Consider the following 17,930-nt stretch of genomic DNA (forward strand, 5'->3'; position numbering starts at 1 on the left):
AGCCACTGAAAATCGTACAGAGCACAATTCCACTTGATAGTCTGAGGTTGCCATGAGTTGGAATCGACTCAAGAGCAACCGGATTTTGGTAACATTTCATTTTGAAGAGGCTAAAAATTGTAGAACTGAAAGAAAAGGTTGACATCAGTGTAAAGAGGGAATTATTCCCCCCTTGGAGAGGACAACCCCCATAGCACCTACATGAAGGATTTACAGGTAATGTTTCAAGATCTCCACGCAGATCTGAATCTTCCAAGCCATTGTTCCAACTGTCTTAAATGGCAGTGGAGCCTTTTTACCCTTACTAGCTCAGCTTCCAAGGGGAAGTCCTTGAGTCTTACGGCGTGTGTTGCACTTAGAATCAGAGGGCAACAGAGCACATCCCTCATTCTCGTTTTATCTGTCCCTCTGCTGAGGAGTCACAGCTCAGCAGCTCCCCACTTCACCTTTGCAGTAAGGGAGAAGGTTGGCAATACCACGAAAAATGCCTGAAGCAAGAATATTGAAGAAAGACTTGCAGTGCTCAAGGTTCCCTTGGGGGAGGGGGTGACGGGACTTGTAAAGCAAGTAAATCTCCCATTTTCCACTTAAAGACCCATCTTCTGAGGGCTATCATATCTCAAGGGGCTTCAAATTATCTGATGGTGAGACTCACTCAAGAAATGAGGTGTAACAAATCTTGGGAAAACTATTCATCTTTAAAGAAGAAAAGACAGGAAATTCATTGTTTTTTAAACAAATTAGCATAGTGATTCACTGGGTACAATGCTTCCAAGACAAGTCAGAAGACTGTGAATGTAAAATCTATCTGGTGAGTACAAACAAGTAATTTCTAAGCATTTTGATCATGAGTGCTTGCCAATGAAAACCCTATCTAAATATCATTTCCACTTTATCCTTCTCAATGATCTAAGACATTTGAACTCAATTAATCACTCATCATTTCTTTGCCAGAAGACTATGCCTTCGCTACTTAATCGACGTCATGCTTCTGCCTAAGAAACCAACAGTCACTCTGTTGTTTCCCTAGACCTCAGCACATGCAAGACATTCTCTAAGTGTTTGGTGAATGCTACTCACATTCCCTGTTACACTATCAAGTTTTCCAATCACTATGAACCTCATAAAGTTGGCTATATAACTCAGTATCAAGGACCCCTGATGGTGCACGGGGTTATGACTTGGACTGCTAACCTCAAGGTCAGCAGTTCAAATCTAACAGCTGCTCCGCTTTCTACTCCCATAAAGATTCACAGTCTCGAAAACCCATAGGCGCAGTTCTACCCTGTCCTATAAGGTTACTGTGAGTCGGAACCAACTCGGCAGTGAGCGTGGCTTTGGCTTTTTGGTGGTACAGTGTGCTGCTAACCACGGGCCAGTAGTTTGAACCCCCAGCACTCCACAGGAGAAAGATGGGGCACTCTGCTCTAGTAAATATTTACGGCCTCAGAAACCACAGGGAGTTCTACTTTGTCCTACAGCCATTCCCTATCCTACTGCCAAGTCTTCCAATCACTTTTTAAGTAATGAAGTTGGATATATAGTTTAATAAAATTATTTAGGCTATGAAGAAAATATTCAATAATTTCTCAAAGGAGAATCCTCAGCAGTTAATAACATAAGCAGTCCATTCTTTGCCATCCTTTTGCCTCAGAAAACAGAGTTATCACAGAGTAAATTTTATTACTCACCTCCACACAGTACTGGGACAAAGCAACCACTGCCAACTGATTATGAGGAGAGAAGTCACAATACTGGATGGTACTATGATGTCCTGTGTGGATTTCTGCCAACAGGTCATTGGTATCAATGTCAAAAAGCTGCCAACATAAAATATGGAGATATTCTAAAGCATAAAAAATACCCAAACAAATTCTAGATTTATTTTTTAAATAATCTTCCACTTCAAAGGAAAATATAAGATTTGAACAAGTATTGATAACCAGTATAATAACTGATAGTCATAAATAAGACATGATCTATGTCCATACACTTGTAAAGCAAAGCTAATCTTGAACCACATTTTTTAAATCATTTTATTGGGGGCACTTACAAATCTTATGACAATCCATCATTCAATTGTATCAAGCACACTTGTACATATGTTGCCATCAACATTTCCAAAACATTTTCTTTCTACTTGAGTCCTTGGTATCAGCTTCTCTTTTATCCCCCTGCCTCTCCCACCCTCCACCCTAGTGAATCCTTCATCAATTATATATTATTGTTGTTATTTTGTGTCTTACACTGTCCATTGTCTCCCTTCACCCAAATTTCCGTTATTTGTCCCCCTGGGGGGTGGGCTATACATCCAACCTTGTGATGGTTGAACTACATTTTTTATAAAATTAAATTCACCATAGATGATTCCCTCAAGATGGCCAAGAGAGAAATAAAACTTTTGTGAATAAATTAATGTACTAGCCAAATTAATATACAGAGCAAGTTCTCCCTTGTGTTTGTTTATTCAAAATATAATATACATACTCATAAATTAAGATGATAAAAATACACAGCATAGGCTTGCTAAAATAAAATCAGCTCAATCATTTCCATTTCTCTTCAGAGCTACCAAAGCACTCCATTACAATCATTTTCCCATCTTTGAAATTTTTTTTAAAAAGCTATTTTTGAATAATGCAAGCCTCTTATTTCAATTTCCAAGCAATTTTAAAATGCTGAATATATTCTTTTGCGATTTTCCCCAAATGTCTAAGAATATTTTTACCATTCTACAGTCTATCGACTTAAAGTCAAAGGTGTCTTCCTCAGGAATGCACTCCTCAGGAAGGAAAACTAAGCTTCCAGAGTGAACACAGGCTTGTAGCATGCACAGATGGTAAGCAGCACAGGGGGGACTGTTGGGGGAAACTACAAAGGACAGGAAAGCAGAATGAAAATGTCATTCTTAGAAATTAGACTAAGTGTGAGAGAGAAAATTTGGCAAATGCTGAATGGGGAGGTGTCTCAATTCTTTAGGGGGCAATAAAAAAGACCTAAGTAACAAGGAGGCTCGGCGAGCAGCACCAAAGGGTAGGAAAGAAGAGAGGGATACTGGAGAGCTCCAAGTGTAATGAGTTCGCTTCAGCATGAAGGTTAAGAGTGATCCCAGAGTAGGTGTTTAAGCGTGCTAAAATAAGGAGCTGGTCGAGACTTCTAAAACTGGAAGCCACTTCAGCGAATACAAATTTATTTTTCTCTCTCAGTAGAATAAATAGCTCATATAAATTCTTCGGAGAAGCAAGTGCAGTGGTCCTTTTCTCTTCTTACAGGCTTTAACAACATTAAGAGGAAAAGGCATTCTTTCCTTGTAATTTCCTGCTAAAGAGATAGAAACCTATAAGCAATCAAGACTCAAGGGTCAGAGCTACTAGAACTTGATGAGCAATGTCATATATATACAGTCTCAGTAAGTTTTCATGTTCTTTAAAATAGTAATGTCCCTTATTCAAGTCTTTCAAAATTGCTATCAACACAGAACAGCACTGAGCCATTTGGAGAAGTTATTTGGCTGCTCTGGAGCTCAGTTTCCTCATTAATATCCTATGTTGGGCTCTTGCACTCTGCTGTGTCCCTTAGATACTGTTATCGAAAGAAAATATACATGACAGCGCTCTGGACACCACACAAAGGTAGCCACTACTGATATAGGAAGTAGAAGAGTTAGTCTGCTGTTAATCAATACTAGAAATAAATGATTTAGTTTGTTAAAAATCCAAAATGTAACAACCCCCTTTCCCCCCCAAAAAATGTAGCAGCTCCCTCCCTTATAGTAAAAATCACTTTAAAGCTTATCCATCAGGGATATTCCAACTCGAGCAGACTAACAAGGTCATTAAGTGGCCAGGCACAAAGCATCAGCCCGGTTTAGAGAAGTGAATATGCACAAAGCTCCACGGGATGGGATTCTAACGGCTCTTGGAGAAACGCTGTTGTGGTTGTCAGGTGCCATCAAGTCAGCTCCAACCCAAGGGACCCTCTGCACAACAGAGTGAACACCGCGCGGTACTGCGCCATCCTCACAGGTGTCCAGTGTCAATCAAATACCTTGAGAGCCTTCCTCCTTTTCACTGCCCCTCCCCTGAACCAAACATGATGTCCTTCTCCAGGAACTGGGTCTCTCCTGACAACATGCCCAAAGTACGTAAAATGAAGTCTTGCCATACTTGCTTCCAAGGAGTGCTCTTCCAAGACAGATTGGTTTGTCCTTTTAAAAGTATAATTTCCTAATGATCACTGCAAAATCTGCCGTCTAAAGACTATCAATTGCGTGCTGTGACAGAGTAAAACCCTGCTAAACCCTCCTGCAATCATTGTTTTTAAAAAGCAAGACAAAACTGTTCCTTGCGAGGTCAGGCCTGAACCTGAAACAACTCAGAAGAGACACCTGGCTGCTCTCCTTCTGCAAGTGCTTGCAGGAATAAACCCAGAATTTCTCAAACCAACTGCTCTGCTTTTGGATAACACAGGGAGAGGCCTCCTTTGATCCCTTGCGGTCTGACGATATTATTACATGGGAAACAACAAGGCATTTCCTTGTCATTTCCTTTTTTGCACAAATTCCTCTTTGACTTCATGAAAATCTCACAATCTTGCTTAGTCATTCACGCTATCAGAATTGCCAAATCACAAACATTTAAAGTACAGAAAGCGCTTTGAAAATCACGTAAGACAATGTGTTCCATTGTAAGAAAACAAACAAACAAGAGTGGTGAAGAGTATCACACTCAAACATATCTGAAAAACACTGCCTTCCAACACTGCAAAGTATTTCTGTAACACAGAACTTCCTGGGACCTTAAACTTGTTAGTTCATTTCCCAAGCCTGTGTGACTAAGAAAGACCGTTTCTCCAAACTCAATATCGCTTAGGGCTTATTTCTAAAGCATTTTGAGGTGTTTGAGAGCCTGCCCCAAACCATACATCCAGACCCTACATATCAATAATCAGTATAAATTGCTCCTATCAGCACAGGTTTTCATTTTCACTAATTGATGCTACATTTGTCTTTTTAAAAAGCAGCACTTACAAAGATTTTGTACTTTGCAGCCACCATTATCCGGGCACCATCAGCGGACCAAGAACAACATTTCACTATCACTTCCACGTCCTCTTGAGGCTCCTCAGAACTCAGCAGAAAGAGCTTCACATTAATGCTTTTCTTTTCATTGGCTGATCGCACATCCCAGAGCTGCAAATGAAAACAAAAAATTAGTCTTTTCAATCTGAAAGCACAGAATTCTAGAATTCAACCGAAGTTACACGTCACATAAAATTATTCACGTCACCTAATAAGTTCTTTTCACCTATTTATGAATTTTTATGACTAATTAAGAACTCCAGTTTCATTCATCCCCTTGCAGAAAAGAAAAAATGCAGACGCACTGTTGAAAATGCAGAATACAAAATCAAATAAAATGTGAAGGAGCCTAGCAGGGAGTGGAGGAGGGTAGAGCTTAGGGGCACCAGTGAGGACAAGCTGTGGGGAGAAAGGAATGAGATGATGGAGCCCCTCACAACTTGCCACTGCTGCCCTCTGCTGTGCCTGCCATGAAGTTTGCATGGACACCAGGTTCTCTAACAGACCATCCAGACAGACATCCCTGGAGACAGAAGGCAAAGATCTTGTTGAAAGGAGGCAAGAACATTTATGGAGGTCTAGACAAAGACATGTACATGCAAATATATATAGGAGGATGGGGAAATAGATCTATGTGTCTATATTTATAGGTTTAGTATTAAGGTGGTGGAAGGACCTTGGGCCTCGACTCAAGCACTCACTGAATGCATGAATATTTTCTTTTATTAAGTTGGCACTCTACAATGCTCACCCTCCCGACATAACTGCTGAAGCCAAAGCGGGTGAACAAGTAAATGTGGTGAAGAAAGCTGATGGTGCCCGGCTATCAAAAAAGATAGTGTCTGGGGTCTTAAAGGCTTGAAGATAAACAAGCGGCCATCTAGCTCAGAAGCAACAAAGCCCACATGGAAGAACACACCAGCCTGTGTGATTGAGTGGTCCCGAAGGGATCAGTTATCAGGCATCAAAGAACAAAAACTCATATCATTGGCTGCACACCTCCATGATACGATCGCCGAAGACAAATGGGTGCATAAGCAAATGTGGCGAAGAAAGCTGATGGTGCCCAGCTATCGAAAGAGACAGTGTCTGGGGTCTTAAAGGCTTGAAGGTGAACAAGCAGCCATCTAGCTTAGAAGCAATAAAGCCCACATAGAGGAAGCACACCAGCCTATGCGACCACAAGGTGCCAAAGGGACCAGGTATAAGGCATCATGCAAAAAAAAAAATATATATATATATATATCATAGTGAATGAAGGGGGAAGTGCAGAGTAGAGACCCAAGGCCCATTTGTCGGCCACTGGAGATCCCCTCATAGAGGAGTTTAGGAGAGGAGATGGGTCAGTCAGGGTGTGATTTAGTACCGATGAAGAACACAGCTTTCCCCCAGATCCTGGATGCTTCCTCCCCGCAACTACCATGATCCACATTCTACCTTGCAGGACTGGGTGGGGCAGAGGTTGTACACTGGTGCATATGGGAGCTGGAGGCACAGGGAATCCAGGGTGGATGATATCTTCAGGACCAGGGGTGTGAGGGGCGATGCTGGGAGAGTGGAGGGTGAGTGGGTTGGAAAGGGGGAACTGATTACAAGGATCCACATGTGACCTCCTCCTTGGGAGATGGACGGCAGAGAAGGGGGTGAAGGGAGACTCCAGATAGGGCAAGATATGACAAAATAACAATCTATAAATTATCAAGGGCTTATGAGGGAGTGGGGAGGGAGGGGGTAAAAAAAGAGGACCTGATGCAAAGGGCTTAAGAGGAGAGCAAATGCTTTGAAAATGATTAGGGCAAAGAATGTACGGATGTGCTTTATACAATTGATGTATGTATATGTATGGATTGTGATAAGTTGTATGAGCCCCTAATAAAATGTTTAAAATAAAAAAAAAGAAAAGGAGGCAAGAGACTGGAGAGATACGTGTGTAGGCTAGAAGAGCTCTAAAGTCAAATGAGTTCTAGAAGATAGGACACAAATTCCTCCAGACCGCACTCACTAGTAGAGCCACTTAAACAGCTCAAAAGACCTAGGCCTTTGGAAAGATCTATCTTTGCTCCTCTGGGCCCTGAGCCATATATTCAACTTCATAACTTGGTCATTTTGGCAGCACAGGCCAAGGGATGGTCAAGGAATAAGGACCAATAAAACAGCTGCTTCTCAGGCTTTAATCCAAGGTCAATGTGGATTCATTTTGCCAGGCACATTTTTAAGTCATATATATATTATATAACCTATACCAAAACCTTCCCCCTGCAGATAAAGGAGATGCAGTTAGAGAGACAACAGGCACGAAAGTTAAACTTCCCCTGACGCTAAGGAAGAAAAAACACCGGAACCACATATGCCAAGTGTTTCACTCAAATCAGCCGGCGTGGATGAGAAACCACATGCTGACTCCCCTAGAGAACAAAACAGAGAGAAAATACAAAAGCAAACACACATACACACACACACCCCACGCTCCAATTTCACTCTATCTGCCTCAGCTGCATCCATCCTTTTCCACTGAGTAAAGAAAGCCCTGAGTCGAGTCCTCACCTGTCAGGTTGTTCTTAGGTGCCACTGATTCTAGTCCGACTCATGCCAACCCCAAGTACTGCAGAACAAAACACTGCCCAGTCCTACGCCATCCTCACAATTGTCCTAATCTATGAGGATTCTGATGCGGCCACTGTGTAAATCCTGTGGAAGGTCTCTCTCTTTCAAATCTAGGAGGGATGAAATCTCACACTGCAAAGGACCAAGTAAACGGATACTAGTGTTCCATTTCGATCCAATCATTGTACTGTATCCAAAGCTCATGTGTGTCCTGTGCCCAATTCTGCCTTAAATGGAAAATTTTAAGTAGAATTTGCACTTTGAAATAGTTTCAAAATATCAAAGGCTGAAAAGCACCTCTTATAAACATAGTATCACACAAAATGTTTAGAAAAGAACATTTAGGGGTGGGAAATTATTTTATAATTCTTTACCATCTGAGAAGGTAAATGCTTTACACGATGTCTTTGACCTTGAAATGCTGTTATCCAACATGTTTTTGCAGGACCTCTGCTTACAACTTGTCACCGTATCTGTGGAGACCAGCCAAGAACTCAGGCCTACCAACACCGTGAGAAAGCTGCCACAAACACAAGCAGTTCTCAGCAAGAGTGCAGTAATGTCAGTGCCCTGCTGCGAGTGCCCCCTCTGGTCTACAATCAGTGATACTCACACAGGGACACAAAAATCAAAACTCTGCCCCTGACTAACGAAGACTGTTAAGTTTTTGCTTTGAGCTTGATTTGAGAAGTCTTAGTTTGATTGAAGGGAAAACAGCAAGGGTTTATCATCTTGAACACATTGATTAAATATGATGCTAGTGACGTTCGACAAACGAAGGAGCCATACGCACCGCCCTGGAGGGATGAATAAGGAGTCAGTATGGGAACAAGACATGCACATAAGTGACTAGCACACAGTGGGAATGCTGCACTCAAGCTGCAGGCCTGAGGGAACACAATGTGCAGGAGGTGGCACCTCAGTACACCCACTAAAGATTAGTCTGCCTTACACCAACTTAAGCAGGACAAGAATAGAGGGTCATTTTACACCCAGCCCAGGTGATGGTTGGGATAGGGTCATCACTGCAAAAGTAGGGAGGAGTTCAGAGAAATGTTCTAAGTGTGAGATGCCTACACATCAATCACCCCAGAACTCCCATACAGACTGATACCCTGTGGGTAGGTGACTCAAGATTCATCTCTGAACACCACAAGAGCCACATCAAGACAAACCACCTAAAGAGTCTGACACCTGGAGTTAACCCTTAAAACATCCGTCAGACAACCTTGTAAGGAAACTCACAATAAATAAGTCCACAGTTCCCAATCAGCTTTTTAGCGCTGTAATCTTAAAGATGAAAATCTCACCAAGAATCAGCCAGCTAAGAAATATCTCTAATATGCAGGCAGAAACAAAAACCAACGAACAAACAACTACACAGGTATGTGAACACTTAAAATAATGTCTTATAAGAGATGAATGACTATTCAAATTAGGCCCTTATAAATGTAAAAGCAGAAATTAAAATTTTAATAGCAAGATTGGAAAATAAGACTACTGAAATCATTCAGAAAGCAAAGCAAGTGATCAGAGAGGGAGATAAGGAGAAAAAAACAAAATTTTAAAACCATAAACGGGTATTCCAGAAAGAAAAAACAGCAGGCAGAAATCACACAAATAATTCAAGTAAGCCAACTCGAAGTATCTAAGTTTCCAAAGCAAAAAGAGCCACAAGGAGAGATAACAAAATACATTATAATAAACAGACAAACACAGGGAGGAGATGAGCCAGTCAGGGTGCCATGTAGCACGATGAAACATACAACTTTCCTCTAATTCTAAATGCTTCCTCCTCCCCCACTATCATGATCCCAATTCTACCTTACAAATCCGGCTAGACCAGAGGATGTACACTGGTACAGAGAGGAACTGGAAACGCAGGGAATCCAGGGCAGATGATCCCTTCAGGACAAGTGGTGAGAGTAGCAATACTGGGAGGGTAGAGGGAAGGTGGGGTAGAAAGAGGGAACCAATTACAAGGATCTACATATAACCTTCTCCCAGGGGGATGGGCAACAGAAAAGTGGGTGAAGGGAGATGACGGACAGTGACAAGATATGACAAAATAATAATAATTTATAAACTTTCAAGGGTTCATGAGGGAGAGGGTAGCAGGCAGGGAGGGGCAAAAATGAGGAGCTGATACCAAGGGCTCAAGCAGAAAGCAAATGTTTTGAGAATGATGAAGGCAACAAATGTGATGAATGTACAAATGTGCTTGACACAATGGATGCATGTATGGATTGTGATAAGAGTTGTATGAGCCTCCAATAAAATGATTTTTTAAAATGTAAACAAGTGAATCAGAAACCAACCCTCCACCCTACCGCACCCCAAAACTAATAGAAACATTTACAGACAGGGACTATAATAATTAACATACTAACTGGACACTCTCACCATTTGGGCAAGATAATTAACTTGGGGCTAGAAGAAATAAATTGAATAGGAAAAGGCAAAGCAGAATGATGAAAGGTTAAACATCTTAGAAATGAGCCTCTTGAGTATGGGCTCACCACAATTAGTAAAGGTTCTACTTGTGTTCCAGCCAAAAACAACAAGATGAGAAGGGTGATAATGGATGATGCTAGCAGTTCCACACTGGGTGTGGGAGTTACACAATGTCATGTCAACTTTGAGAAAAGAATGAAGGGGTGGAGTCCAGTCTGTCAATTGGGACACAGTCTGATGATCCCTCCTTATGGGCATGACCTTCTCATGAAGATTCTGGAAACTCCCTCTCCCTTCATTCGGCCATCAGAAGAGGAAGGCCTCTCTCTGAGGCCTCTCAGGCTTCACATGTCTCACATGGAACCACACTGATGGCAGCCAGAGCCCTGGAGATGCATCCTCTGCCACTGGATCCACAAGACTTTCCACCCACCGGCCAGTAATCTTCCTTCATTTGGCATCATTGCTTGTACTGTGTGAGTCTGAAGAGGAATTCATGGGCTAATATTGGACTTACAGGTTAAATATTGAACTTATGAACTTGATCTGGACTGGGCTGGGATGTTTTATTGATGCAAATTATTTCTTGATATAAAGTTCTCTCTTACACACGAGTGTCTCTGAATTTGTTTCTCTAGTCAACTGGCCTAACACACTGGAGTAAGAAGAGGTGGAAAGTACATCTTAGATGGCTGCTAACAGGCATGAAGCACGATAGCCTGAGCCAGAACAAACACTGTAGAATGGGACAGAAAATGGCAGATTGGGAGACAAAGTCAAACAAAGATGGGTTCCGTTTGTAGCTAAAAGCAAAGAGGAGAATGGATAAAGAGGGCACTAGGAGAGTAGAGACGTGAATAAAAAAGAAATCAAGACAGATCATATTTGAAAATCAGGTCATCTCACTGAAGATGAAAGACTTCTCTTAGGGCTATAAATTTTAGGAACCTGAGTAAGCTTTTCTCCTTGCCTTTACATTTGTTCCAATAAGGCTCAAAAACAAGAAAACCATATAAAAGGCAGAAAAAAATGATAACTAAAAGCAGGACCTTTATAAATTTGATTTCTATAGATTTCCAAGCATTTTAAGAAGCTGTAACACGAAATTTATGCTTAAAGAATTTAAATTAATTTTAAATGTAATGTTGTAAATCATTCATATACAGTGTGTTAAGCAATTACTATTATACTAAATATATTCCTGGAAGTTCAGGAAAAACTAGAAATATAAAAGAAATCTACTTCAATAATCAAATCATAAGCTTCCTCATACAATTACAATCCATTTTCATGACATCCAAAAACATACCTTTAGTGTCCCATCAGCTGAACAACTGGCCAAAAGCTTATCATCTGGTGAAAATCTACAGTGAGTGACTGTGTTTATATGGCCAAAGAGAGTATTTCGACATTCTTTTTGATTCAAATCCCAGAGCTATTAGAGAAAGATGAAAAGGTAAACTTTAACACAAAATAAATCTACCCAATTCTCACTTATCAATATAAGTAGGTTCCAAAGACCAATTGTTATGCCAAAATTAGTGTTATGCAAAACTGCTGCGACCAAATGCTCTTCGGGCTCAGGGAGTCCATCATTTCAGAGGCAGTCCAATGGGGCTGCTTCCTTCTCCGTAACAACCTTCTGGGCCAGTCAGCTGGCACCATTTCAGACTAAAGGTAGAGCTGAGCGGGTTCAGAATTTGCTGCTAGGAGGGGACCCATTCAACCCTGACCCACGTGGAGTTCTTACTTTTCATGAAAATGCCTACTTATCCATGACCGCCACTTGCTGGTCCCAGCAACCGAAAGCACCGCCAAGCACACAAACGGTGGATCTTGGGTGCGTGGTAAAGTAACCACCACGCAGCCTGCCTGCACTCCCCTGTCACCTTCTGACATTCATCATCCAAAGCTGCGAGCAGGGCAGCCACAGCCTGAAGGTCTAGCATGGATTAGGCAACAAAGTAGAATGTATACATGGGCAGGTTATGAGGGCGTGGCATCTCACTTTCCACCCCCGCCCCCCTCCGTTTAAGTTTATTTACATCCAAAACTGGAGGAAGGGGTGGGATGGGAGGGATCAAAACACGGGGCTCAGGTGGGAGGCACTCCCTCAAAACACATGGGTCCTTACCTGGCTTTACGATGACTTTTTTTTTTTAACTATTGCCATAATGTGAAATATAAGTTAACCAGAAAGTCAGTGAGAATAGATTTAATATTTAATGTAAATTTCTCAATTTTTAAAAATTCAATTTCATCCAAGTTTCAAAGTACTCATTTTAAGATTTCCAAATGCAATCTTAAATCTAAACAAACTGAGCTAAAATCTGCTAACTATAAAACTATGACTCAAAATATATAAAGATAATCTTTACAAAATAGGTAAATTTGAAAAGAAATATAAGAGGTAAGATAATATAAAAGAAGCTAGCAGATCTTTCTGGGATCCCAGGAACCTTATTTCTGTTTTCGTTTTTTGTTTTTTTTTATCCCCCCTGCCCCACCCCCCATTATTTCTGTTTTCTACGTATGACACATAAGGGAAAAAGCTGTACTTTTTTTATAATGTGTAATTATAAAAGTATTAAACTATAGTGAATATCTACTTTTCAGAAAATATTTCCCTGCTTGCATCGTTTCCTGCATTCTTTTGGTAACCGAACTTCTCTTTTGAATTGAACTCACTGGGGATTCAAGTGGACCTCATTTCCACAGGGCTAGACTTGAGACTAGCCAATCTAAGGATCCATCCTCCTAGCCATTGACGTTATTTAGCAACTTCAGAACCAAGTCAGTAAGTCTTACCTAAAATTAAACCTATGGGATAAGGGAGAGTGGCCATTTCTCTCCCTCTATGATTAGGAGATATACAACCTATGTGAGCCTGGAGCTGAAGGTGCCATGTTTCTGGTCACATAGAGACATCTTGCCTAAGCCAACAGAGAGAAAGGGCCTAAAGCTGGCGAAAGTGAGATGCTCAGAAAATACTTGAAAAGCACCTGAATTCAATGTAGCCTGAAGCCATGTTCCCACTAGACTTTCCAGTCATAGGAGCAAGTTTATTTTTTCTTTTTCCTTTTGCTCAATCTAAATGACTTTTGCAGTTTCTATCACTTGCAACCAGAATCCCCTAGGACTTGTGAACTAATGTTCTGATAGATCTATTAGCTCTGTCGACATAACTGTCATCATTCGCACTTACTTTGAGGAAGTAATCACTTGACCCCGTGGCCAAGAGCAGGTGCTGACTGTCGTTGGTAAAATGGCAGCAGTTGACCTGCTCTGAGTGTTCATCATAGGCATGCACTAGCTGCCCGGTCACAGAGTTCCAAATCTAGAGAGAAGACAGAAGACAGCTCACAACTACCCCTTACTTTCAAAAGGAGGAGAGGGGACAAAGCAAACATCGTCACTTCGAGGTACGATCTAGACATGAGTCATGGCACTGATTTTTGCAACTAAGCACGCAGCTAATGAGTATGCGCTCACTCAAAAAAAAAACCACAGCAGTGTTTTGTGTGGATGCACGATGAAAAGTTCACTTGCAAGTCTACCAGTGTGTTCTCCTATAGCATGATTAGAAGCTCATGAAAACTCCCGAGGACAAGATTTCCTATGTTCTTCTGCATAACAGCAGCCAAGAAATATTATAAAGGGAATGCCTTAATTGTCTTTAACAATTCAGGTGAATGGTTGCATCTAAGACCTTTTACAGTGTTCAGTTCTCATGAAAAGTTATCATCCCTCCAGTTACTGTATCAGGCACACTGCCATCTTTGTCATATATAACCAAACAAAAATCACACTCACTGCCGTCAAGTCGATCCCGACCCACAGTGATCCCATAGAGCTGCCCCTGTGGGTTTCTGAGTCTACAAGTTTTTACAGAAATAGAAACGCAAGCATCTTTCTCCCATAGAGCGGATGGTGGTTTCAAACTGCTGACCTTGCGGATCACAGCCCAACATGTAACCACGAAGATACCAAGGCTCGCCTCACATATAACATACCTTAATAAATCGTATGCTTAAGAAACCAACCCATGAGGTGGTTGCGTGACTTGTAAAAACGCATAATCACATGCTACTTGTGTAAACATACAGTAAAGTGGTCTCTTCCATATAGCAACAATACCAGAGTAAGTTATTTAATAAATCCTCACTAGAATTCGACCTTTTAAAGGTATTAATACCCCCTCCCAAAGCATTTTCTTTGTATCTTACAAAGCAGTTATTAGGATACCCAGATATCCAAAGAGGTTCTTATCGTGAAGTTCTTTAATAGGTCTTTCTGCCTCTCACTTTATATTTAGAGTTCTTAGAAACAGAAACTCGGTATTAATTCCTGCTGCTCCACATAGCTCCCTACACTAAATAAAGCCGGTCTGACGTAAACATCTCTTGTTTCATATATTTTCACTCTACTAAAAATTGTTCAGTAATGAGACAGGTAGAGAATCAGCCCTGGCATGAATGGGGCGGCAATTATTAACGACAGATGTGGCCACTTTGTCATCTTCTAGACAAAAAGAAATCCAAGCAGCTATCCACAGATGCAAAGACCAGCTCTGACTCTGGAGCTCCTCAGAATGACCAACTCCAACTCCGACTCAGTAACGGCTACGAGGTGAATCAAACCGTTGGTTCTAAGCTCCTAGAGTATCCAGTTTACTGAGAAACAGGCTTTTAAAGGCCACTCCATAGCCCTCACCCAATAGGTGAAAACACCCAAGACCACTTCCTTGTTCTCAGGTCTGCCAAGATCCACCCCTCTTAATTAGGCTCACTGTATTTCACAACTCCCCCATGAAAAAAGCCTACAGAGAAGCTGCTTCTCAGTAAATGGAGGAAAAAGATCCCTCCACCGTCAGCTTTTCTTAAATGCCACATGCGCATATGTGTTCTGGATAAAAGGCAAATTAAGAGAAGAGATCAAAATTAACAAGATATGAATCCTCGTTATTTTCCCCCCTCTTTAGTGTTTAGGCATTTTTCTGGTTTGCTCAAGAACCCAGCTCTGCACTCACTGTGGTCCAGTTCATGAAGCTAAATAAAGTCTGGCTGTCTCTCACGAACCATGTATTTTACAATATAACATGATCTCAGACAAGAATTTTATGTAATCACACGTCTGATCACAATGCACTTAAAAGATATACACTGATATTTAACATAAAGACCAATCTACAAATGGCAAAACAAATTCTTAAATTTTATTTGTTCTTCCCTGCTAAAGTGATCCCGTGTGAAAAACCTAAGATTCTGTAAAAATCTTTTCAACTATGTTTACTTAACACAAGAGAAAAGCTGATTTTCTTGAAGTTATCGGCATGAGTCCTCCTTTCACTTGTCATAACATAGCCTCTCTATAAGGGAAAATGAATTGTGGGACTATAACCCAAGAAAAAACATATTTTCTTACCTTCACTTTTTTGTCCACTGAACAGGTTGCTATAAACCTATCGTCTGTAGAGAAGGCACAGCAAAGCACTTCATCTTCATGAGCCTTGATTTCTAGAAGCTTCTCTCCCGTTTCAGCTTTGAAGACCTGCACAGCAACAACAGAAGCTATGAGCCATTTGATCATCGGCTACGATTCAATAAAAGTCTTCCCTTAAAACAATTTAATCACTGCTATTTTGCAAGTAAATGAGCCTTGGCAAAAGACACTCCAAAACTCGGAATTTCTGCTATAAATATATAAGCCTAAACCTAGATAACTATGTTTGTAAATATCAATAAAGTGGTGGAATATAGCTTCAGTTCTTAAGAATATTTTGGCAAAGTCTTAAAAAACAAATAGAAAATAATGCATTGAACATGCTTGCTTTCTGCGGCTCAGAATCCAAAACTAATAATGTGTTAAGGTGCACACAAAGGGGCTTCAAAAAGCTCATAGAAAAACACACTCATGTTTCAATTCTATTTCCTACAAACATTTTAAAGCCCCTCATGTAGAAATAGATAAGTAGTCATAACCCTGCAAGCTCCAAACTCTCCTACATATTATAATTCTGACTAATTCAATCCTGTTTCCTTCAAGATCAAAAGGCCTCTAGAGCACACATGTAGAGAAAAATATCCTTTCATGTTTTCTTAAAACAATGGGAATTTAAAGGAAATCCCTTAAAGGGTCTTAAGAAATAATCTAGCCAAATTCCTAATCAGTAATTTCTGCCTATGTCTTACAAGTATATGTTTGTTTGTTTTCTTCATCAAAGCACTGTTTAATATGCTATGAAGTCCTCATATCTTTTAACAATCTGTATGCCTCATTATCCTTTGCTCTCACATAGGACAGGAAACTAAATGGATGGATAAAAGGTATTCTTTTATCACCTGGTAAATATACATTTATGACAATATGCAATAATCTTGAAAATTATCTAGAGAAAGCTTTCATAAAATGCTCGATATCTGAATCTCTTTACTATCTAATAGATATGAGTTTCTTGAGTTTTAGTATTGGTATTCTTATTTTCCTCAAGAGATGTTTTACCTGTAAGGTTCTATCAGCTCCACAGGATGCAATTCTCTGACCATCCTCAGAAAAGCAGGCATGGTAAACAGCATCTGTATGCGGACGGACAACTAAACGGGAGAGATTCTTGATGTTTTTTTTGTTTCTAAACGAGGGGGAAAAACAGAAACCCAATAAATAGTAGTAATAAACTACCTTTAACATAAAGCAACCCCCCCCAACACCACCACCAAAATACAAAATTCTCCAAATTAAATTATCAACATAGAAATGACAAAACAGATTCCCTGCAGAAAGCATGATGTAACAAAAGGGGCATGAGCAGACACGTTTCTGGGGTAGTTACATAATTTCATGTCAACTTGAAAATAAAAAAGTACTGGTGGTCTATAGCCTGTCAATCAGGTCACAGCCTGATGGTGCCTCCTTGTGGGCATGACCTTCTCCTAAAGAGGGTCCTGGGAATCTCCCCATCTCTCTGCTTACACCTCCCTGCTGGTAGCCACTCTGGGACCTCCCAGAGCCCTGGAGATGCATCCACCGCCACTGAACTTTGCACACACCAGCCAGGTGCTATCCCTGCATGCTGCATCATTGCTTATGACTGTATGACTCTCATGAGGGGTGTAGAGACCCAAGTTCAACTACCCTGGGATGGTTTCTTGATATATAATGACTTCTTGATACAAAGCTTTTTCTTACACATATATGAGTATCACTGGTATCAACTTTTTTTCCTCTCCCTCCACCGCATTCGCTCCTTCATCAACACTTAATTTTTTTTTCATGTCTTACACGATTTGATGTCTCCCTTCACCCACTTCTCTGTTATCTGTACCCTGGGAGGGAGTTATATGTAGATTATTGTAATCAGTTCCCTCTGTCTCACCCCAGCTTCCCCTTCCCTTCCTGGTATCTCTACCGTATTTGTCCTGAGGGGTTTATCTGTCCTTGATTGCCTGTGTTGCAAGCTCTATCTGTACCAGTGCACATGCTCTGATCTAGTCAGATTTGTCAGGTAGAATTGGGATCATGATAGTGGAGCATTAAAGAACTAGAGGAAAGTTATGTGTTCTATCGGTGTTGTACTGTACTTTCACTGGCTCGTCTCTTCCTTGTGACCCTTCTGTAAGGAGATGTCCAATTATGTACAGATGGGCTTTGGGTTTCCACTCTGCACTCCCCTTCATTCACATCAGTATGATTTTTGTTTTGTGTTTTTGATGCCTGATACCTGATCCCATCAACATCTCCTGACCACACAGGCTGGTGTGCTTCTTCCATGTGGGCTTTGTTGCTTCTCAGCTAG

The 17,930-nt window shown here is 40.9% G+C and overlaps 1 protein-coding gene across 2 annotated transcripts in view; it reads right to left on the minus strand.

Moving 5' to 3' along the window:
- APAF1 (apoptotic peptidase activating factor 1) overlaps positions 1–17,930 on the minus strand; it is an 85,898-nt gene that overhangs the window by 33,992 nt on the left and 33,976 nt on the right. For both annotated transcript variants that reach the window (XM_075551130.1, XM_075551131.1), the window contains 6 exons: positions 16,640–16,766; positions 15,563–15,688; positions 13,344–13,475; positions 11,448–11,573; positions 5,030–5,191; positions 1,692–1,820 (listed from right to left, as the gene is read on the minus strand). In XM_075551130.1, the coding sequence (XP_075407245.1) occupies positions 1,692–1,820; positions 5,030–5,191; positions 11,448–11,573; positions 13,344–13,475; positions 15,563–15,688; positions 16,640–16,766 (802 nt within the window). The remainder of the gene's footprint in view (positions 1–1,691; positions 1,821–5,029; positions 5,192–11,447; positions 11,574–13,343; positions 13,476–15,562; positions 15,689–16,639; positions 16,767–17,930) is intronic.

This window comes from Tenrec ecaudatus, chromosome 6 (assembly GCF_050624435.1).
Source record: "Tenrec ecaudatus isolate mTenEca1 chromosome 6, mTenEca1.hap1, whole genome shotgun sequence".
Classification (NCBI taxonomy): Eukaryota; Metazoa; Chordata; class Mammalia; order Afrosoricida; family Tenrecidae; genus Tenrec; species Tenrec ecaudatus.